The sequence below is a fragment of the Pantherophis guttatus genome, chromosome 18 (assembly GCF_059756535.1).
Source record: "Pantherophis guttatus breed Tessera chromosome 18, ASM5975653v1, whole genome shotgun sequence".
Lineage (NCBI taxonomy): Eukaryota > Metazoa > Chordata > Lepidosauria > Squamata > Colubridae > Pantherophis > Pantherophis guttatus.
In genome coordinates this window covers 11,093,159-11,116,990 of record NC_142080.1, presented here as the reverse complement: position 1 = coordinate 11,116,990, position 23,832 = coordinate 11,093,159, and the positions used below count along the sequence as shown (strand labels likewise).

Here is a 23,832-nt window from a genome sequence, read left to right as displayed (position 1 = left end):
CAAAAGCAACAACAGCTGTATCTTTCCTCAGATCAGCCGTCGTGGCTGAAAAGCTCACCCAACAGGAAAAGGACTTAAGCATCTCTTTAAGTGCAGGATTTAATTCACATTTGGGCTCCGGTTTTTAGAGAGAGCGACAGAAATTCCCTTGGTTTGTTCCGTGTAATAATGCCTTTCTGGCTCATTTGCAGCTAGGGACATATAATGATCAATGATGAATCAGAATAGAGCGGGGAAGGGACCTTGGAGGTCTTCTAGTCCAGCCCCCTGCTCAAGAAGGAGACCCTGTACCTCTAACCCTAACCCTCACATCCTGGACATAAACGGTTTCAGCTCCTACCCTCCAAACGACGCTATAGAGCACTGCACACCGGAACAACTAGACACAAGGACAGTTTTTTCCCTAATGCCATCACTCTGCTAAACAAATAATTCCCTCAACACTGCCAAACTATTCACTAAGTCTGCACTACTATTAATCTTCTCATCGTTCCCACCACCCATCTCCTCCCACTTATGACTGCATGACTATAACCTTGTTGCCGGTATCCTTACAATTTACATTGATTGTTTCCTAGTATGATTTGATTTTTTTTTTTTAATTTGATTTATATGCCGCCCTTCTCCGGAGACTCAGGGCGGCTTACAATGTGCTCAGCAATAGCCTTCATCCTTTTTGTATATTTATACAAAGTCAGCTTATTGCCCCCACAAACTGGGTCCTCAATTTACCTACCTTAGAAAGGATGGAAGGCTGAGTCGACCTTGAGCCTTGGCGAGATTCGAACCCTGCAGTAATTGCAGGCAGCTGGTCTTAATAACCAGCTTAATAACAGGGTGCCTTAAACCCCTGTACTACCAAGGCTCTTGATTGCTTATTTGTACCCCATGACCATCGTTAAGTGTTGTCCCTTATGATTCTTGACGAACGTATCTTTTCTTTTATGTACACTGAGAGCGTATGCACCAAAGACAAATTCCTTGCGTGTCCAATCACACTTGGAATAGAATCTAAAAAGAGTCTTGGTGGCGCAGCAGACTAAAGTGCTGTTAAATAACACCAGCTGCCTGCAATTACTGCAAGTTCAAACCTCACCAGGCTCAAGGTTGACTTAGCCTCCCATCCTTTCGAGGTAGGTAAAATGAGGACCCGCATTGTGGGGGCAATAAGATGACTTTGTATAAAAAAGAACACCGCTTGGGGGGGGGGCAAAAGCCCTACTAAGCAGGTATATACAAAAGTATGAAGGCTATTGCTTAACGCATTGTAAGCCGCCCTGGAGAAGGGCGGCACATAAATTGAACCAATAAATAAATAAATATTCTATTCTATTCCAGGCAAGTGACTGTCCAGTCTCTTCTGAAAAACCTCCAGTGTTGGAGCACCCACAACTTCTGGTGGCAAGCAGTTCCACTGGTTAATTGTCTTCACTGTTAGGACGTTTCCCCTTAATTCCAATTTTTTCCTCTCCTTGATTAGTTTCCATCCATCGTTTCTTGTCCTGCGTTCTGGTGCTTCGGAGAATAATTGGACTCCCTCTTCTTTGTGGCAGCCCCTCGAATGCTGGAATAATGCCATCATGTCACCCCTAATTCTTCTTTTCTCTAGAGTGGCCATACCCAATTCCTGCAACAATATCCCAAAAAAAAATATTTGGATATTTCGTTTTAAAATGATAAACTGGATCCCACTTAGAAGATTCCTAAATGGCGTTGGACCAGTGGTGAAATCCATTTTTTTTTTACTACTGGTTCTGTGGGCGTGGCTTGGTGGGTGTGGCTTGGTGGGCGTGGCATGGGAAGGATACTGCAAAATCTCCATTCCCACCCCACTCCAGGGGCCAGCCAGAGGTGGTATTTGCCGGATCTCCAAACTACTCAAAATTTCCGCTACCGGTTCTCCAGAACCTGTCAGAACCTGCTGGATTTCACCTCCGGGTTGGACTAGAAGACCTCCAAGGCCCCTTCCAGCCCTATGATTTTATAAGAAAACTGCAAGGACTGGTCCAGGTGGTTGCTGGGAATCCGACACATCGATATGGGTTTTTGTCTTGTGTGTCTTCTGGATGCACACTTTAATGCTTTGTCTATTTTTATTTTGTCTTGGGGGAGGGGGGGTTGGTAAAATTTCTTTTTTTAAGAATTTGTATTTGAACTTTCTGACTAAAATGGAATGGAATGGAATGGAAAGGAAGGAAAGGAAAGGAAAGGAAAGGAAAGGAAAGGAAAGGAAAGGAAAGGAAAGGAAAGGAAAGGAAAGGAAAGGAAAGGAAAGAAGGAGGGCAGGAGGGAGGGAGGGAAAGAAGGAAGGAGGGCAGGGAGGGAGGGAGGAAGAAAGAAAGAAAGAAAAGAAAGAAAGAAAGAAAGAAAGAAAGAAAGAAAGAAAGAAAGAAAGAAAGAAAGAAAAAGAAAGAAAGAAGGCGGGCAGGAGGGAGGGAGGGAAGGAGGGGAAGGCAGTAAGGAGGGAGGGAGGGAGAAAGGGAGGGAGGAAGAAAGAAGAAAGAAAGAAAGAAAGAAAGAAAGAAAGAAAGAAAGAAAGAAAGGAAGGAAGGAAGGAAGGAAGAAAGAAAGAAAGAAAGAAAGAAAGAAAGAAAGAAAGAAAGAAAGAAAGAAAGAAAGAAAGAAAGAAGGCGGGGAGGAGGGAGGGAGGGAAGGAGGGGAAGGCAGTAAGGAGGGAGGGAGGGAGAAAGGGAGGGAGGAAGAAAGAAGAAAGAAAGAAAGAAAGAAAGAAAGAGAAAGGAAGGAAGGAAGGAAGGAAGGAAGGAAGGAAGGAAGGAAGGAAGGAAGGAAGAAAGAAAGAAAGAAAGAAAGAAAGAAAGAAAGAAAGAAAGAAAGAAAGAAAGAAGGCGGGCAGGAGGGAGGGAGGGAAGGAGGGGAAGGCAGTAAGGAGGGAGGGAGGGAGAAAGGGAGGGAGGAAGAAAGAAGAAAGAAAGAAAGAAAGAAAGAAAGAAAGAAAGAAAGAGAAAGGAAGGAAGGAAGGAAGAAAGAAAGAAAGAAAGAAAGAAAGAAAGAAAGAAAGAAAGAAAGAAAGAAAGAAGGCGGGCGGGAGGGAGGGAAAGGAAGGAAGGAAAAGAAAGAAAGAAAGAAAGAAAGAAAGAAAGAAAGAAAGAAAGAAAGAAAAAAAGAAAGAAAGAAAGAAAGAAAGAAGAAGGCAGGCGGGAGGAGGGAGAGGAAGGAAGGAAGATGATAGATAGATAGATAGATAGATAGATAGATAGATAGATAGATAGATAGATAGATAGATAGATACAGGCTGGTTCGATAGACAGACAAACAGACAAACTGACTCCAGGAATCCTATTCTAGCTGCAAATCTGAAATTTTTCACATGATCCCTGAATTAAAATGGGGTTATGAATCACTACACTTTTCAGAACTGAGGAACTCACTGCTACAAGACAGAGGGGGGAAAAAAAACCGTTGATGGAAGACACATCTTTGAAACCAGGATTCTCAACCTCAGCTCCTTGAAGGTGGGTGGATGTCGACTCTTCCTGGCTGGGGAATTCTGGGAGTTTGATGTCCACCCACCACCCCCACCACCACCCCTTCGTCAAGTAGCCGTAGTTGAGAAAAGAGGCTCTACTGAAGTGTGCTCAGGCATGATTTATTTTACTTATTTATTTGCGTTAAAAGATTTATACGGCCGCCTGTCTTAAAACAGCTCAGAGCAAGAGTAAAACCGGTAGCGATAAAACTGTCATAAAACCATAAATACAGCTCAGTGTAAATACTGCGATAGCTCAAGGTAAATATTACAACTTACTCAATATTGTACTACGACTTACTCAATGTCGATTCTACTTTGCTTAGCACAGCTGCTGGCTTCCCCAAGTTGGGTGAGATTTTCACCCTCCTAGTCCTCGCTGAGTGTAAATCCTTCATGGGATGATGGGAGCGGAGTCCCCTCTGGCCGAGATCTAGTAAGCCTTCCCAAGTCTCAGCTCCTGAGATCCAGCAAGGGGAATTATAAAGTACCGCTTTATAAATCCTTAATAAGGCCACAGCTGGAATTCTGCAACCAGTTTTGGTCACCGAATTACAAAAAAAGAGGTTGAGACATTGGAAAAAGTGCAGAGAAGAGCAACTAAGAGGATCAAAGGCCTGGAGACGAAAACGTACGAAGAACGGTGGCAGGAATTGGGTCTGGCTACTCCAGAGAAATGAAGAATTAGGGGTGACATGATAGCAGCCTTCCAATATTTGAGGGGCTGCCACAAAGAAGAGGGAAGGGTCCAATTATTCTCCAATGCACCAGAGGGCAGGATGAGAAGCAATGGATGGAAACTAATCCAAGAGAGAAGCAACCTGGAATTAAGGAGAAACTTCCTAACAGAGAAGACAATTAACCAGTGGAACAACTTGCCACCAGAAATCGTGGGCCCTCCATCACTGGAAGTTTTTAAGAAGAGACTAGACAGCCAATTGTCTGAAATGGGATAAATTCCCCTGCTTGAGCAGAAGGCTGGACTAGAAGACCTCCAAGGTCCCTTCCTGCTCTATTCTGACTGAAGTCAGAAGTCATTCTGTAGGTAGGTAGGTAGGTATGTATGTATGTATGTATGTATGTATGTATGTATGTATGTATGTATTGTTGTAAGCCAACCAGAGGCGCCTTGTGGAGTTGAGATGGATAGCAAACAAATTTAATAAATAATAACATTTATGCTTTTCTTTATGCTTTTTTTTTTACACTTTTATTCCTGTTCTCTTTTTATTCGTAATATTTTTTTTAACCGGAAATTTACATTGTTTTTAATGTGTATGATTTGTTAAATGCAGTAAAATTATTTGAAAGAAAAATAAAAAATTGTTTTCAGTCCCACCAACCCACAAAAAAACAAGACTTCATGGTCTCAGCATCCTTTAAAGCAGGGGTCTCCAAACTTGGTAATTTTAACATTTGCGGGACTTCAATTCCCAGAATTCCCCAGCCAGTTTGGAGACCAAAGTTGGCAACTTTAACACTTGCAGACTTCAATTCCCAGAATTCCCCAGCCAGTTTGGAGACCAAACTTGGCAATTTTAAGACTTGCAGATTGAAATTCCCAGAATTCCCCAGCCAGTTTGGAGACCAAACTTGGCAATTTTAAGACTTGCAGATTGAAATTCCCAGAATTCCCCAGCCAGTTTGGACACCAAACTTGGCAATTTTAAGACTTGCAGATTGAAATTCCCAGAATTCCCCAGCCAGTTTGGACACCAAACTTGGCAACTTTAACATTTGTGGGCTTCAATTCCCAGAATTCTAGTGTGGAGACCCCCCCACACACACCTTGCTTTAAATCACGAGAACCAGTAACAGTAACGGAGTCAGAAGGGACCTCGGAGGTCATCTAGTCCAACCCCCTGCTCACGCATGGGGATTCGAACCGCCAAACTGCCGACCTTTCTGATCGACAAGCTACAAGCTCAAGTCTTAGCTACTTGAGCCACCAGAAATAGCTTGATGAGCTCAGAGCTATTGTGGAGGGCAGCAAGGATTAAAATTAGAATTCCTCAATGCAATAATAATAATAATAATAATAATAATAATAATAATAATAATAAATAATAATAATAATAATAATAATAATAATAATATTAATGCAATGGCGGTTCCTGGCTTTGTGCAACCAGTAGCACCAGATTGGGAAACTTGTCCCAGCAGGGCAGGCGATGGGCTGGTTTTGCTCACCAGAAGGCAGCGTGCAAAGCGATGGGGCGGGAGGCCTGTTTGATACCTGACCTTCCGGTCCGAGGAGTGTTGCCACACACACAAATCCACCTCGTGACTTTTGCACACCGGGATGTACGGCCCTATCCTGAGACCGATCCTAACCGTCTCAGGCTGGGCTAGGAAAACTCTCAAGGAGGGAAGTCAGGAGCGAGAAGAGAAGAGAAACCCGGCTGGTTTCAGTTTCTCATTTTTGGGGAAATATGTCAACTTTGGGCGTGTGCAATTTGAAGTTTTGTTTTTTTTTTTTTTTTGGTTTAAAAAAACAAGAGTTTGCATTCATATTTCCAAGTCTTTTCTTGCAGGCTTCTCTGAACTCCTGCCTTCCTCTTCCTATCCTTTCCTGCTGTAAAAATGAACAGAATCCTTTAACAGATTTCACAGAGTTGAAAAGGACCTTGTAGGTCATCTAGTCCAACCCCCCGCCCAAGCAGGAGACCCTACACCATTTCTGACTGATAACAGGTTAACAGAGTTGGAAGGGACCTTGTAGGTCATCTAGTCCAACCCCCCGCCCAAGCAGGAGACCCTACACCATTTCTGACTGATAACAGGTTAACAGAGTTGGAAGGGACCTTGTAGGTCATCTAGTCCAACCCCCCGCCCAAGCAGGAGACCCTACACCATTTCTGACTGATAACAGGTTAACAGAGTTGGAAGGGACCTTGTAGGTCATCTAGTCCAACCCCCCGCCCAAGCAGGAGACCCTACACCATTTCTGACTGCTAACAGGTTAACAGAGTTGGAAGGGACCTTGTAGGTCATCTAGTCCAACCCCCCGCCCAAGCAGGAGACCCTACACCGTTTCTGACAGATGGCAGTCCGGTCTCTTGATTTAACCTTTAAATCAATCCTTCTTTAAATCAGATTTAAATCAGTCCTTGATTTAACCTCTCGTTTAGCGACCATTCGAAGTTCTAACAATACTAGAAGAAGTGATTAGATGGCATAAACCTCAGTCCAAACTACCGTTAACGACGGTGTATCTGTTCCAACTAGGTTTATTTCCTGGTGGAGTAGCTAAGATCTGTCCAGACGCTCCCAGACTTACCATGATTTGTTTAGTGACCGTTCAAAATTACGACAGCCTTGGAAAAAGTGACTTACAATCGGTCTCCCACTTACAACCATCACAGTACGGTTGTATGATCACATAATCACATCATTCAGATCAGAGGTGGGTTTCAGCAGGTTCTGACCAGTTCTGGAGAACCAGTAGCGGAAATTTTGAGTAGTTCAGAAAACCAATAGTAAAAATTCCGACTGGCCCCGCCCCCATCTATTCTCTGCCTCCCGAGTCCCAGCTGATCAGGAGGAAATGGGGATTTTGCAGTATCCTTCTCCTGGATTGGGGAGAGAATGGAGATTTTACAGTATCCTTCGCCTGGATTGGGGAGGGAATGGAGATTTTACAGTATCCTTCCTCTGCCATGCCCACCTAGCCACGCCCACCAAGCTACACCCACAGAACCGGTAGTAAAAAAATTTGAAACCCAGCACTGATTCAGATTTGGGCTTCTGGAAACTGGCATGTACTTACAACAGTTGCAAAATAATGAACATTCACTCAATTACCCCAACGAAAAGATATTCCTCACTACAATTTTGCGGTTCTCGCAACTGTCACCCAAACGGAGGCTGCTAACAAAAAAACAAAGACAAGAAAAAAATATTATTATTTTGCCAATTTCCAGGCGGTCCTCAACTTCTGAAAACATTTGGGACCAGAATTTCCGCTGCTAAGCAAGACAGTTGCAATTCAATTTTATGGCCCTTTTCCCCCATGGTTGTTAAGTGAATCACTGCAACTTGTTAAGCGAATCACGTGGCCATTAGGTGAATCTGGCTACCCCATTGACCCTGCTGGGAAGATCGTAATTGGTGATCACGTGACCCCCAGGAGACGTTGACACTCGCGACCGTTGCAATCAAAATTCAAATGCTTACCCATCGGCAGCGGTTCGTCAGCCGGGGTTTTCGCGGAGCTCGTCAGAGCCCACTAATTCCCCAACTGTCTCGCCGCAACGCCAAACCAAAAGTCCCGAGATCACGTGATTCCCTTTTGGCGACCTCCTAACAAGCGAAGACAACGGGGAAGCCGGATTCACTTAAACAACCATGTGACTTGCTTAACAGCGGCCGTGATTAACAAGCGTGGCTGGAAAGGTCGTAAAATGGGAGGGGCAAAACTCACTTAGCAACTGTCTCGCTTAGCAATGGAGATTTTGGGCTCGGTTGTGGTCATACGTCGAGGATCGCCTGCAAACTGGAAGTAGCCTTGTTCACACGGGATACTAACTGCAGGGCGCACAAACATTTTACCAACTTGGGCTTTTGAAGGAAGAGCAAGACAACACCCTAAAAATAGGTGGGGCCGGAAGATGTAGCAAGGACAAAAATTAAAGTAGGTGAATTAGATTAAATCAAATTAATAGGATCGTTCTGGCATATTCAACTTCTCCTTGTTGAATTAAAAAAAAGGGGGGGACAAAAGAGGACTAAATAATGGTCGAATTAGGTGGAGAAATGTGGAAACAAATAGGAAGAAACAAAAATTGTGAAAAGGAAATTGGGTACATGTTTATGTCAAAGGTAAACAAAATAATTAGAATAATAGAATATAGTATAATGGTATATATATATGATATATTAGAAATATATGTATAAAAGATAGATTAAGAAAGAGAAAATGGATAAATATGGATTACTGATGTGAGGATGTTGAAAAGAAGAAGATGTAAATATCTGTTTTTTGTTTGTTTTAAAAAAAACTGTTTAATAAAAATTATTTAAAAAAAAACCTTCTGGGTCAACTTCAGGAAAGGTTCATTCAGTTATGAACAGCAGTGATTCGCTTAACAACCCTGACAAAAAAGGTTGTAAAATTAGATGTGCCTCACTTATAAGCCACCTTCTGAGCCACAGAAATTCTGGCCCCCGTGGTCGTCATAAACCGAGGACTACCTATATACATGCAAACATTTCAACATCCATATATATACGTGTGTGTGTGTGTGTGTGTGTGTGTGCGTGTGTTTTCCTCTAGCCAGGTTTTCCTACGTAACCAAGGTTTTTCTGCAGCCCTAGCTCAGTAGAATCACATCCACTCGATTCTGGGCTTTTTTTTCTTTTTTTTCTTTCTGGCAGCCAGCAAGTTCTGGTGCCAGGTGAGAGACTTATATAGATCTATTTCTAGCTCGTTAGCCATCATCAGTAAGCCACAACCACATCTCATGTATCCTGGCTTACTGATGATGGCTAATGAGCCTGAAATAGATCTATATAAGTCTCTCACCTGGCACCAGAACTTGCTGGCTGCCAGAAAGAAAAAAAGCCCAGAATCGAGTGGATGTGATTCTACTGAGCTAGGGCTGCAGAAAAACCTTGGTTACGTAGGGAAACCTGGCTAGAGGAAAAACACACATAAATCCTACAAAGAAGTAAGAATATATATATGTGTGTGTGTGTGTGTGTGTTTCAACATACCATGATATATTTAGATAGATAGATAAGATACATACATAGATAGATAATTGATAGAAGATAGAAGATAGAAGATAGAAGATAGATAGATAGATAGATAGATAGATAGATAGATAGATAGATAGATAGATGATGGATGGATGGGTGGATAGATAGATTGATAGATGGATGGATGGATAGATAGATTGATAGATGGATGGATGGATGGATGGATGGATGGATGGATGGATAGATGATGGATGGATGGGTGGATAGATAGATTGATAGATGGATGGATGGATAGATAGATGGATGGATGGATGGATGGATGGATGGATGGATAGATAGATGATGGATGGATGGGTGGATAGATAGATTGATAGATGGATGGATGGATAGATGGATGGATGGATGGATGGATGGATGGATGGATGGATGGATAGATAGATAGATAGATGGAGAGATAGATAGATAGATAGATAATGGATGGATAGATAGATAGATAGATAGATAGATAGATAGATAGATAGATAGATGTAAGGTAGGTAGAGGTACTAATCCCACTCTATAAAGCCTTAGTAAGGCTACACCTAGAGTCCTGCATCCAGTTTCGGTCACCACGCTATAAAAAAAGATGTGGAGACTCTAGAAAGAGTGCAGAGAAGAGCAACCAGGATGACGAGGGGACTGGAGGCTCAAACATACGATGAACGGTTGCAGGAACTGGGCCTGGCTAGTCTAGTGAAGAGAAGGACCAGGGGAGACAGGAGAGCATCTTCCAATATTTGAGGGGCTGCCCCAGAGAGGAGGAAGGGGGTCAAGCTGTTTCCCAAAGCACCTAATCTTGAGAGGTAGAGAGATATAATAGAGATAGATAGATAGATAGATAGATAGATAGATAGATAGATAGATAGATAGATAGATGATAGATAGAAGAGCAGAGCAGAGCTTTGATAATGCTGTTGCATCTGCTATCTTAACATTTCCCTCCACAAAACCCCCTGGATTTGGGGCCAAACCAGCATCTGGAGACCTTTAAGAGCGTCCTCCACGAAAGCAGAAAAACCTTTTGCACCTCCAATTAATTAATTTACTACATTAATATCCTGATTTAATGCTCTCCGCCGGGTGCTAGGCATTAGCCCACAGGCAGCGGTTAATCACGGGATATATATAATGTAATATTGCCGAGATTTGGAGACAGCTAACGCAAAAGGGCAATTGCCACAATTGCTGCTTTGAACCCACAATGCCCTCACCGCTCCCCTTTTCTGAAGATATATTGATTTTGGGCTCCTCCCCGTCTCTCCAAGGGAGGCGATGGGGAAGCTGGGTGGCACCTCTCTTCCTGGGCATCCTGCCACCGAGGAAGACTCACCGGGTTGCCACCCTGTTCAGGGAGACGCTGGGCCGGGGCAGGGTCACCAACACACCCCGTCAGGATGGGACACGGCCAGCAAACCACTTTCACTCTTCTGGAGCAACCGGAAAAGCAACCCGGGCATGAATGCGGGGACAGTTCTCGAGTTACGACCGCTCTGGGGACCAGAATTTCCATTGCTAAACAATCAGTTGCAGCCCATTGTGCAACTGTTTTTTTCCTCACGGTTGAGATTCAACCTGGAAATAAGGAAGATTTTTTTTTTTTTAATTTTGATTTATATGCCGCCCTTCTCCGGAGACTCAGGGCGGCTTACAATGCGTTAAGCAATAGCCTTCATCCTTTTGTATATTTATACAAAGTCAGCTTATTGCCCCCACAAACTGGGTCCTCATTTCACCTACCTTAGAAAGGATGGAAGGCTGAGTCAGCCTTGAGCCTGGTGAGATTCGAACCTGCAGTAATTGCAGGCAGCTGGTCTTAATAACAGGGTGCTTTAGACCACTGTACTACCAATTTTCTGACAGTGAGAGCCATCAGTGGTGGGATTCAGCTGGTTCCAGCCGGTTTGGGCGAATTGGTAGTTGAATTGCTGGCTGGCCCCACCCCTTCCCACCCCACCTCTTCCTGGAGTCCCATTTTGGCTCCCAGGTAAGTGCAGGGAGGCATCCTAGGCCTAAAACAGGGTGCAGGGAGTGGCGTGGCCCCCCCACGGCCCATTTTTGCTCCTGAGGGGGTGCAGGAGGCCAAGTGCTGCCTGTCACACTCCCTGGCCATGCCCAACATGGCCACGCCCACCCAGCCAGTGAGTAGAGCAGAGAACCAGTTGTTAAATTATTTGAATCCCACCAATGCATTAACTCATGGAACAGAAGTTGCCTCCAGAAGTTGTGGGAGCTTCATCCCTGGAAGCTTTCAAGAATAGACTGGACTACCCTCTGTCAGAAATGTTGTAGGGTCTCCTGCTTGGAAAGGGGGTTGGGCTAGATGACCTAAAAGGTCCCTTCCAACTCTGTTCATCTGTTAAGTACTTGGCATGGCTAGTCTACAGAAGAGAAGGACCAGGGGAGACAGGAGAGCAGTCTTCCAATATTTGAGGGGCTGCCCCAGAGAAGAGGAAGGGGGCCAAGCTATTCTCCAAGGCACCTGAAGGCCAGACAAGGAAGAATGGATGGAAGCTGATCAAGGAGAGATTCAACCTGGAAATAAGAAGAATTTTTCTGACAGTGAGAACCATCAACCCATGGAACAGAAGTTGCCTTCGGAAGTTGTGGGAGCTTCATCACTGGAGGCTTCCAAGGAGAGATTGGAATCTTTCAGAAATGGTGTAGGGCCTCCTGCTCGGAAAAGGGGTTGGACTAGATGACTTACAAGGTCCCCTCCAACTCGGTTAATCTGTATCTATCTAACATTACAGTCATTAGGCAAATCCAGCTTCGCCCCTTGACTTTGCTTGTGGGGAGACAGCTGGGTAGGTGGCAAATGAGAATCAGGTGACTCAGAGATGCTGTAGACTTTAGGCACACATGCCGGTTGTTAGCTGCCCAAATTTTGATCTTTGGGAGGCTGCGACAAGTTTGAGGACAAATTGTAAATTGCCCAGGCAGGTTCAAATAGTAGCTTGATGAATTGTTGTAAGTTGAGGACTACCTGCCCAGATCTTACATGCTCCACAAGCAACTAAACCCCGGATGGATCTGGAGCAGACACATCATAGTTAAGGGCAGCAGTTGTTCTGATTTTTATAAATTCATAGGGTGCTGGAAGGGACCTTGGAGGTCATCTAGTCCAACCCCCTGCTCAAGCAGGAGACTACACCATTTCTGAGAGATGGCAGGTAGATGGCCATTCCGGACAAATGGCTGTCCAGTCTCTTCTTAAAAGCCTCCAGTGATGGAGCATCCACAACTTCTGGTGGCAAGTCGATCTACGGATTAATACTTTTCACCGTGAAGAAATTCTTGCTTAGTTCCACATTGCTTCTCTCTTTGATTGGTTTCCATCCGTTGCTTCTTGCCTTGCCTTCTGGTGCTTTGGAGAATAGGTTGACCCCCTCTTCTTCGAGGCAACCCCTCAAATCCTGGAATACTGCTATTATGTCACCCCTAATTCTTCTTTTCTCTAGACTAGCCAGACCCAAATCTTGCAATCGTTCTTCGTATGTTTTAGTCTCCGGGCCTTTTAATCATCTTAGTTGCTCTTCTCTGAACTTTTTCCAAAGTCTCAACATCTTTTTTGTAGTGTGGGGACCAAAACTGGCTGCAGGATTCCAGGTGTGACCTTACTAGGGTTTTTATAAAGCGGTACTAATACTAATACGTGGTGGCTCAGTGGTTAAGACGCTGAGCTTGTCGTTCGAAAGGTCGGCAGTTCAGCGGTTCGAATCCCTAGCGCCGCGTAACGGGGTGAGCTCCTGTGACTTGTCCCAGCTTCTGCCAACCTAGCAGTTCGAAAGCACGTAAAAAAAAAATGCAAGTAGGAAAACAGGGACCACCTTTGGTGGGAAGGTAACCACGTTCCGTGCGCCTTTGGCGTTGAGTCATGCCGGCCACATGACCACGGAGATGTCTTTGGACAGCGCTGGCTCTTTGGCTTTGAAACGGAGATGAGCACCGCCCCCTAGAGTCGGGAACGACTAGCGCATAGGTGCGAGGGGAACCTTTACCTTTACTAATACTTTACAAAACCCTAGTAAGACTGGAATGACTGCAAGGAATATAATCAGTGGTGGGATTCAAGTAATTTAACAACCGGTTCTCTTCCGTCATGATTTCCTCCAACAACCAGTTTGCCAAACTGCTCAGAAAGTTAACAACCGGTTCTCCCGAAATGGTGCGAACCGGCTGAATCATAATCCTTCTCTAGAAATCCTTCTATTCCCCACCACTCAGTCAGAACTGAAGCAGCTTCTCTTGGATGGGAAGTGAAACCTTTTCAAGGAAAAAGCCAAATTTGGGAAAAGCACCTCTGGGACTGTTTTGGAAGGGTGGGAAGAGAGGGGGAATGCTGAATGCTGCTTTAATTGCCAAGTGTAACAGGAAATGCCAAGTGTCACCAAAACTTTGTCTCTGGAATAGTTTTCAATCTAATCTTTCCATCTAATACGCATTCCTAGGATCCTAGGTTAACCCAAGTTAACCTAGTCCAGGGGGTCAGCAACCTGCGGCTCTGGAGCCGCATGTGGCTCTTTCGTCCCTCTGCTGAGGCTCCCTGTTGCTGGTCGGCTCCACAGTTGATAGGGCTTTCAGTTAGGACAGGTAAGAGGAAAAAAGATGTCGTGCTAGGAGGAGACTCTATGGTGGGGGAACCGGACTTCTGGTCAGCAGAGGAAAAAGGACGCCATACTAGGAGAAGACTCTATGGTGGGGGAACTGGACTTCCGGTCAGCTTCAGAATTGAACGAGGGGCTTTCGGTTAGGACCTTTGTGGCTCTTTGAGTGTTTAAGGTTGCCGACTCCTGATCTAATCCATCCCAGTTTGGCACTGGGGACCAGTCAAAGTCAGCTTTGCTTTAGACCAGGCAACTGGTCTAAAAGTTGGCAACTTTAAGACATTAAAGAGATAAACAGAGCTGGAAGGGACCTTGGAGGTCATCTAGTCCAACCCCGCACCCAAGCAGGAAATCCTACACCATTTCTGACAGATGGCAGTCCAGTCTCTTCCCGAAAGCCTCCGGTGATGAAGCTCCCACAACTTCTGAGGCAAATTCTGTTCTTTACAGATTAACAGAGTTGGAAGGGACCTTGGAGGTCATCTAGTCCAACCCCCCTTCCAAGCAGGAGACCCTACACCATTTCTGACAGATGGCAGTCCAGTCTCTTCCCAAAAGCCTCCGGTGATGAAGCTCCCACAACTTCTGAGGCAAATTCTGTTCTTTACAGATTAACAGAGTTGGAAGGGACCTTGGAGGTCATCTAGTCCAACCCCCCTTCCAAGCAGGAGACCCTACACCATTTCTGACAGATGGCAGTCCAGTCTCTTCTCAAAAGCCTCCGGTGATGAAGCTCCCACAACTTCTGAACTTCAAGTTGGCCCAGACCGCATGAAAAAAAAAAAACATTTGTGCAAACTCAGCAGGTTAGTGAATACGATCACCAGGTTACGCGTGTTGTGCGAATGCCACCAAGGCGCCGTCAGAACAAAAATAGAAGCCAGAAGAGCTTCAGAGTTTGTGGGGGAAATTCCCTGGGATGTGGGTTGACCTGTATTGGAAGGCAGGTCATTGCCTTAAGCACAGATTGGCTGTATAGGAGGTCCTCGACTTACGACCACAACGGAGCCCAAAATGTATGTTGTTAAGCGAGACATTTGTTAAGTGAATTTTGCGACCTTTCTTGTCTCGTTTTTTAAGTGAATTCCTGCAACTGATAAATTAGTAATCCGGTTGTTAAGTGAATTGGCTCAATTGATAAGTTGCAAAGTGAATCGGGCTTCCCCATTTATTTATTTTATTTATTTATTTATTATATTTCTATACCGCCTTTCTCCCGTAGGACTCAAGGCGGTGTACAGTCAAGAAAAATATAGACACACAAACATCATAAAATTGCTAATTAAAATTATTACTTAGTTTGGTCAATTAAATAAAACCCTGTGAGAACGAACTGGTCGGTGGGAGGCTATTGGTGGCAAAAGACGGTCTCGTAGGTACCCAGGTCCTAAGCTATGGAGCGCTTTAAAGGTGATAACTAACATTGACTTTGCTTCCCAGGAGGTCGCAAAAGGGGATCACGTGACACCCCCCCCCCCCCCCAGGACATAGCAACAGTCTTAAATATTCAAAATTCAAGCGTCTTGAATTTTGATTTGACCACAGGGGGGGATGCTGCAATGGCCGTAAGTGTGAAAAACAGTCCTAAATCACTTTTTTCAGTGATGTTGTAACTTCTGACGGTCACTAAATGACCTGTTATAAGTCAGTGCAGTGTACCTGTACGCTGAATTGTGAATGAATTGAATGGTCAGGTTTGTACAAAGTGGGAAGGAAAAGGGGAAGGAAAGGGAAGAGAAGAGGGAGGGATGGAGGAAGAAAGGAAGGGAGGAAGGAAAGAAAGAAAAAGGAAGGATGGAAAGAGGGAAGGAAGGAAGGAAAGAAGGAAAGAAGAAGAAAGAAAAGAAGGAAAAAGAAGGGAGGGAGAGAAAGAAAGAAGGAAAGAAGAAGAAAGAAAAGGAAAAAGGAAGGAGGGAAGGAAGGAAGGTAAGAAGGAAGGAAGGAAAGAAAAATAGAGAAGGGGGAGGGAGGAAGGAGGGAAGGAAGGACGGAAAGGAAGAAGAAAGGAAGGAAAAGGGAGGGAGGGAGGGAAGGCAGGCAAGCAGGAAGGAAGGAAGGAAAAAGGGAGAAAGGAAGGAAAGGAAGGAAAGAAAAGGGAGGGAGGGAAGGTAGGAAGGAAGGAAAAAGGAAAGAAGGAAAAGGGGAGGGAGGGAGGAAGGAAGGAAGGAAAAAGGAAGGAAGGAAAATGGAAGGGAGGGAGGGAGGGAGGGAGGAAGGAAGGAAGGAAGGAAGGAAGGAAAGAAGGAAAAAGGAAGGAAGGAAAAGGGAAGGGAGGGAGGGAGGAAGGAAGGAAGGAAGAAGGAAGGAAGGAAGGAAGGAAGGAAGGAAGGAAGGAAGGAAGGAAAAAGGGAGGAAGGAAAAGGGAAGGGAGGGAGGGAGGAAGGAAGGAAGGAAGGAAAGAAGGAAAAAGGAAGGAAGGAAAAGGGAAGGGAGGGAGGGAGGGAGGGAGGAAGGAAGGAAGGAAGAAGGAAGGAAGGAAGGAAGAAGGAAGGAAGGAAGGAAGGAAGGAAGGAAGGAAGGAAGGAAGGAAGGAAAAAGGGAGGAAGGAAAAGGGAAGGGAGGGAGGGAGGAAGGAAGGAAAAAGGAAGGAAGGAAAAAGGAAGGAAGGAAAAGGGAAGGGAGGGAGGGAGGGAGGAAGGAAGGAAGGAAGAAGGAAGGAAGGAAGGAAGGAAGGAAGGAAGGAAGGAAAAAGGGAGGAAGGGAGGCAACTGTAGTTTTCCTCTAAAGGTTGAATGCGGCTGCTCAGCTCTTTTGCTCTGCAGACTCCGGACTGCACATCCTGCAACCTCAGCCACTGAATACACACACACATACAAACACACACTGCCGTCCCCAGCCTCTTTCAAGGATATGCAACAACAAACCAAGTAAAGTAATAATTAGCAGTCAGCACGGGTTTGTTAAAACAGATCAACCCAGCCCTGATTCTTCGGAGAAAGGTGGCATATAAATTGAACTAATAATAATAATCTTATTTCATTCTTCAACATAGTGACTGAATTAGTAGACCAGCGAAATACTGTGGACATAATAAACTTAAGACTTCAGCAAAGGCATTCGACAAAGTAGACCACAATCTACTTCTTTGTAAACTAGAAAAAAGTGGGACAAGATAGCATCACCACCAGATGGATTCATAACTGGCTGACAAACCGTACTCAATGAGTAGTCCTTAATGGGACTTCGTCTACATGGAGGGAAGTAAGCAGCTGGGTACCACAAGGTTCTGTCTTAGGCCCAGTACTCTTTAATATCTTCATAAACGACTTAGATGAGGGAGTAGAAGGGGAACTCATCAAATTTGCAGATGATACTAAGCTGGCAGGAACAGCCGACACCCTAGAAGATAGGCTCAAGATCCAGATGGATCTTGACGGACTTGAACCCTGGGCCCTGTCTAACAAAATGAAATTCAACGGAGAGAAAAGCGAAGTCTTACACTTAGGCAAGAAAAACCAAAAGTACACATATAAACTGGGTGAAACCAGGCTTAATAGCAGTGACTGTGAGAGGGATCTTGGAGTCTTAGTGGACAACCAGCTAAATAGCAGCCAGCAGTGTGCAGCGGCAGCCAAAAAAGCCAATGCAATCCTAAATTGCATTAACAGAGGGATGGAATCAAGATCAAGGGAGGTCCTAATACCACTCTATAAAGCCTTGATAAGGCCACACTTGGAATCCTGCATCCAGTTTTGGTCACCACACTATAAAAAAGATGTGGAGACTCTGGAAAGAGTGCAGAGAAGAGCAACCAGGATGATGAGGGGACTGGAGGCTAAAACATACAATGAACGGTTGCAGGAACTGGGCCTGGCTAGTCCAGTGAAGAGAAGGACCAGGGGAGACAGGAGAGCATCTTCTGATATTTGAGGGGCTTCCACAGAGAGGAGGAAGGGGGTCAAGCTATTCTCCAAGGCACCTGAAGGCCAGACAAGGAAGAATGGATGGAAACTGACCAAGGAGAGATTCAACCTGGAAATAAGGAGAAATTTCCTGACAGGGAGAACCATCAACCCATGGAACAGAAGTTGCCTTCGGAAGTTGTGGGAGCTTCATCCCTGGAGGCTTTCAAGAAAAGACAGGACTGCCTTTTGCAGAAATGGTGTAGGGTCTCCTGCTTGGAAAGGGGGTTGGACTAGATGACCTATATTAAGGTCCCTTGCAACTCTGTTAATCTGTTAAAAAGCCGACTTTGCCACTGGGCGTGTGCGTGTGTGTGCATGTGGTCAACAAGGAAATGGCAAGTAGGTCTGTGCATTCCATGTGTGTGCAAATAGCACTAGCGCTTGGGTGACACTTGGCATTTCCTGTTACACATCGCAATTCAAGCACTATTCTGCATTCTTACCAATCCCTGTTTCTCCCCCCCCCCTTTTTTTTTTTTTTCTTCCTTCCAAAACGAGGCTGGCTGGGGAATTCTGGGATTTGAAGGAAGGAAGGCAAAAGGGAGGGAGGGAGGAAAGCAACTGGTTTGCCATTCTGCTGACCCCTCGCCCTCCAACCAAGCTCTGCCAGCCTGCCACTTTTCCCAGGCTGGCACGGTGACTCAGGGGGTGCCAGAGCCCTGCGGGCACCCAGCAAGAAGGCTGAGGCAGCAGCTCCGATGCAGAAAACCTGCCGAGTCACTGAAGAGCGGCTGGTGCCAGGGAGGGGAGAGGAGGGGAGGAGAGAGGCTACGCAGCCCAACAGGTAGAGACTCCGCAGGGAACCCACACAACCTCAGCTGTCACGACACCCTTATCCGCGGTTATCTCTCCAAACCAGTTTTTCAGGATCATCATCCCCCGCAGGTTGAGTCACCCATCCGCTGGGCTCAGCCTGGCTCAGTGGGCCGTGCAAACACAACGGCAACCCCATTGGGTGGCGGCCACTTTGGTTTTTTTGGGGTGGGCTGAGGGTCCCCCGTTTGCGGCAGTGGGAAAGACCATCACCATCGCTAGCGGACCATTTCCTGATCTGGCAAAACATCCCGATGGGGAAACTTCATGGAGAGAGCTTCCTCTGACGGTCCAATGCAATGTGGAACTCTGCACATGGGCAGGGACATTGTCTGCCGGTTGTAAAGGATGACAAGCCAGCTCTGTCTTGATGACATGAAAACTTTGCATCAACTGGTCAGGATAAAGCAGGATTTCTCAACTTCTGGCACTTGAAGATGGGTGGACTTCAACTCCCAGAATCCCCCAGCCAGCAAGCTTTAAAATGGTTGGACTTTGATTCCCAGAATTCCCCAGCCAGCAAGCTTTAAGATGGGTAGACTTTGATTCCCAGAATTCCCTAGCCGGCATGTTTTAGGATTGATGGACTTCAACTCCCAGAATTCCCCAGCCAGCAAGCTTTAAGATGGATGGACTTCGATTCCCAGAATTCCCCAGCCAGCAGGTTTTAAGATGGATGGACTTCAGCTCCCAGAATTCCCCAGCCAGCAAGCTTTAATTTTGGAAGTTGAAATCCACCCATCTTCAAGTGCCAGAGGTTGAGAAACACTGGGATAAAGGCTCCAACATGGCTTAACCGAAGCCCATATAAATTTCCTGCTAGGTATGTTTGTGGCTGGGGGATTCTGGGAATCGAAGTCCACCAGTGGTGGGATTCAAGTAATTTAACAACCGGTTCTCTGCCCTAATGATTTCTTCCAACAACCAGTTTGCCAAACTGCTCAGAAAGTTAACAACCGGTTCTCACGAAGGGGTGCGAACCGGCTGAATCCCGCCACTGAAGTCCTCCCATCTCCAAGTCCCCAAATTCGGAAAACATTGCTCTAAATTATTCATCTTGACTTTTTCCAGCAAAGCCCACCCCACTCCCACCCCTTCTCTTCCTGGTCCCTTTCGTGTAGAGACAAGCAACCGATCCAGAAGGCGAAAACAACAGAAACCGGGCATTTTCACCCAAATTTGCCTTTTGCACGAAGACGATAAGAGAAGACGATAAGAGAAAGCCAAAAAAAAAAAACGAGCATCTTTCTCCAAAAAAGCATGAAATTTTAGGCTTTGGTGGAGCTTCACCCCGATGGGGATTTACGCGATTTTTTTTTTTAAAGAAAGTAATTCTCGTTTGCCGTATGAAAAGATCTTTACGAAGAGATTAAGAAATTCCCGGCGTTGTGTTTTGCTCTTCTTTCAAAGAAAGTTTGGCGCTGCTGCCAGTTTGGCAACCCAGCCTTACCCTCGGCTCCGCCTAACGGATTGCTGCCAATTTTATTTTATTGGTGTTTTCTTTTTTTTTCCTTGCTTGCAATTTCAAACCAGCTCCGTTTTCCCTGACAACTCATTTACCGGACAATTAATTCACAGGTTGGAGGATTTTCAGCGATTGCTGCTGCTGCCAGTTCCTATGCCCAGCCCGCGATGCCCGAGGAAATCACTTCCTGATCCCAGTTGGGAAAACTAACATGCATGTCGGTTTGTTCCATTCGGACGTTTTTTTGGAGATTCCTCCAGAAAAGAGACTCAACATCCCTAAAAAAATATATATGAATTCTATCCTCAACTTTTGCAACAAATCGAACTGATCAATAAAACCGATAAAACACACTACAGGCAGTCCTCAATTTACGACCCGCAACTGAGCCCAAAATTTTTGTTGCCAAGGGAAACATTTGTTAGGTGAATTTTGTCCCGTTTTATTACCTTTTGTCCCACCGTCGTTAAGTGAATCACTGTCATGAAAGTAACATAGTTGTTAAGGGAATCCGGCTTCCCCGTGGACGAGGTTCGTCCGAAGGTCACAAAAAGTGACCCCGTGACCCCGGCAACCGTCGTAAGTAGGAGTCGGTTGCTATGCCTCTGATTTTTTTTTGATCGCGTGACTATGGGGATACCGCGACGGTCGCAAGTGTGGAAAAACAGCCGTAACTTCCGGCTCTTTTCAGTGTGACTTTGAACTGGTCACTAAGTGAGCTGTTGTAAGTCGAGGACTACCTGTAGGGAAGATCGCCAACGATGCAATAAACAAGCCAGCCTCAAAAGATCTGCCAGGTGCCGCCTTCACACAGGTGTGCCTCCTTACACACTTTCTCCATCGGTGCAAAAAAAAAAAATAATCAAGAGAGCGAAAGGGATGGGGACATGGGGGGGGGGGTCGTGCGTGGGTCCTGCCCCACCCAAAAGGGGCTCCCCGAAGCAAAGCAAAAGATGATAGCAAAACTGTCAATCACCCGTTGGTCAAAATGTCAATTTTTTTGGTGGGTGGAAAGCATCCAGAAAGCAAGAGCCCAGGATGACAACTCGCGGAGAAAATTACGGAGAAGAGGAGAAAACCAACAACTTACCAGAGATTGGCAGGACCAGAAGACAGATGTTCCACAGCATGGTGTGCAAAGGGAGTGGATGATGGTGCCAGGGGTCAAAACGTTCCTTGCACTCTTCCCCTCGGTCCCCCCAAAAGTCTCGGACCCCTCGCCAAACTCTACAATCCGTCCTTGCTCCTCCTCAACCCCAGCAACCTCCTCACCAGTCTCCGCTTGTGTGTGCCACGCACACCCGCTCACACCCGCAGGAGAGACGCACAGAGTCCCATCGTGGTGTCACCGACCGGAGGGGCCCCTGTTTGGAGGAGGAAGCTGGGGGTCTTCGGCGGGCATCCGTGTGTGTATGGTGGGTGTTGGGGGGGCGTCTTCGCTTCCAGATCCCGGCACGAAAGTTGTGGTAAACTCTGCCGGAGTTGTCTTCTGCTTGTGTTTTGAAACTCTGCAACCTGTTCCTCGCACACAAGACCGGAGGGAGGGGAAGCCAGCCAGGGAAAAAAATATTAACCTGTTTAGCAAGTTTGAACAGGTGTTTCTCAAAAAGGGGGGGCGGGGGGTGAGGTTTCGTTTATAAAGGGAAAAGGCTTCGCGGAGGGGGGGGGTGGAGTGCCAGAGCGGCTCGGTGACCGTGTCAAGTCATCACAATTCCTGGGGTGCCAACTCCGAAGCTGGGTGCCAAAATGGGGGATTTGTGGAGGGGGGGCGCCCTCCGAAGAACCCGGGGCCCCTAAAAATGAGACCTCGGAAGCCTGAAGGACCGATGTGGGTTGTTTCCAGTGCTCCGTTTACAACAGGTTTGTTTAGTGACTGTTCGGAGTTATGACGACACCGGAGGGATCGACTTGCAACCGGTCCTCGCGCTAAGAGGAGCCTCACGGGATCAAAATCCAGGTGCTTGGCAACTGGTGTGTATTTACAACGGTTGTAGCATTCCCCCAGGGTTACCAATTGTGACCTTCCCATCCAGTTTCCGACATGCAAAGCCCGTGGGAGGAGCTGGATTCGCTTAACGACGGACTGATTCACTCGACAATTGCGGCTATTTGCTGAACGGTGAACAAATCGGGAGTGACTCGCTGAACAGTTGCCTCGTTTTGCAAGGGAAAGCCAGAGCCCAATTGCAGTCATAAAGCGAGGACCACTTGTACATACTGTTCTTCAAAAGAAACGTGCTTCAAAGCCCCTTAGACCCCCTTGGCTCTCTTAAGCTCATCCAGATGTGCCCCCAGCAGTTAAATTGCAGTTGCTTTATCGCAATCAAAGTGTTCATTTATATATTGCAGAGAGTCCTCGATTTACGACCGCAATTGAACCAAACTCTTCATCGCTAAGTGAGACCATAATTGAGTTTTGCTCCATTTGATCTTTCTTGCCGCCGTTGTTAAGTGAGTAACACGGTTGTTGAATGGATCTAGGCTTCCCCACGTGGATTTTTCTGGTCAGAAGGTCGCAAAAGGTCATCATGACGGACGTTGCGACCGTCATAAGTACGAGTCAGTTGCCAAGCGTTTGAATTTTGATCGCAGGAGGATGCTGCAAGGGTCGTTAAGTCTGACGAAAGGTCGTAAGTGACTTTGCTTCAGCGCCATTGTAACTTTGAGCGGTCACTAAACGAATGGTCGTAAGTCCAGGACTGCCTGTAGTTATTTTACATATTTATATACTCTGGGCGGCGGCTTCCTTCGGGTTGAAGGTGCGATCTGAGGAGATTTCCCCCCCCCCCTTTTTTTTTTTTTGTGAAGTCTTGCTTTGCTGTTTTAATAGTTTTATCTGTGTTTTCCTTTTTAATGAGTCCCCTTGAGGACTAGCTGCATCAAAAGGCGCATCAAAAGGTGATACCAGCCCCTGAACGCAGCAGGCCCCACCCAGCTCCAGTGGCCACAGATTTTTATCTCTGCTCATCCGCTGGGAGCGAAGCTCCCTCCTTGGCAGACACACCTACTGACATTCCTTCGCCGGCACCCCGCGTGGAAGACACTCATGCCCTGCCCCGCCTTCGCGCCACGGCCACCCGACCGGCTCTGCAGGAAGCGAAATCTTGCTGACTGGAACGGCTGCTCCGAGGAGGATTTCCATTTTTGCTGCTGTCTGCTTTTAAAGCCACAGCTTTTCCAGAAAAGGTTGGACAGCCGTCTCTCTGGAATGGTATAGGGCAGTGAAGGCTAACCTTTTTGCCATTGAGGGCCAAAAGCCCGGGGGGGGGACGGGGGGGGTCACGCGTACACGTGCCCATACCCATAATTCTATGTGCCCCGCCCCCTGTGCATGCGTGCGTAAACCCCATGCTCCCCCTGCTTTTGGCATGGTGGGCCACTGGACTTCCGGTGGATCTAGAAGTCGGGAAACGGGCCATTTCCGGCCTACGGAGGTTGGGAAGGCTGTTTTCACCCTCCCCAGGCTCCTAGAAAGGCTCTGGAGCCCGGGGAGAGCAAAAAACGGGCTTTCCTCACCCCACAGAGATCCTCCGGAGGCCAGAAACAGCATGTTTCCTTACTTCTGGTGGGCCCAGAGGACCTGAAAATCAGCTGGCCGGCGCACGCATGCGCACCGGAGCTCAGCTCGCGTGCCCACCAATATGGCTCCGCGTGCCGCCTGCGGCACGCGTGCCGTAGGTTCGGCATCACGGGTAGAGGGCTCCCTTGCTTGAACAGGGGGGTGGACTAGAAGACCTCCGAGGACCCTTTCAGCCCTATGAATTTATGATTCTAAGAGCTTGGGCAGGGGGTGGACTAGAAGATCTCCAAGGTGCCTTC

General features: G+C 46.4%; 1 protein-coding gene across 1 annotated transcript in view; it reads right to left on the bottom strand.

Moving 5' to 3' along the window:
• Positions 1 to 21,589, bottom strand: part of NECTIN4 (nectin cell adhesion molecule 4) — a 132,611-nt gene extending 111,022 nt beyond the window's left edge. Inside the window, exon 1 of the mRNA XM_060682583.2 lies at positions 21,104 to 21,589. Coding sequence (XP_060538566.2) covers positions 21,104 to 21,143 — 40 coding nt within the window. The 5' untranslated portion in view covers positions 21,144 to 21,589. The remainder of the gene's footprint in view (positions 1 to 21,103) is intronic.
• Positions 21,590 to 23,832: the final 2,243 nt, after the last annotated feature.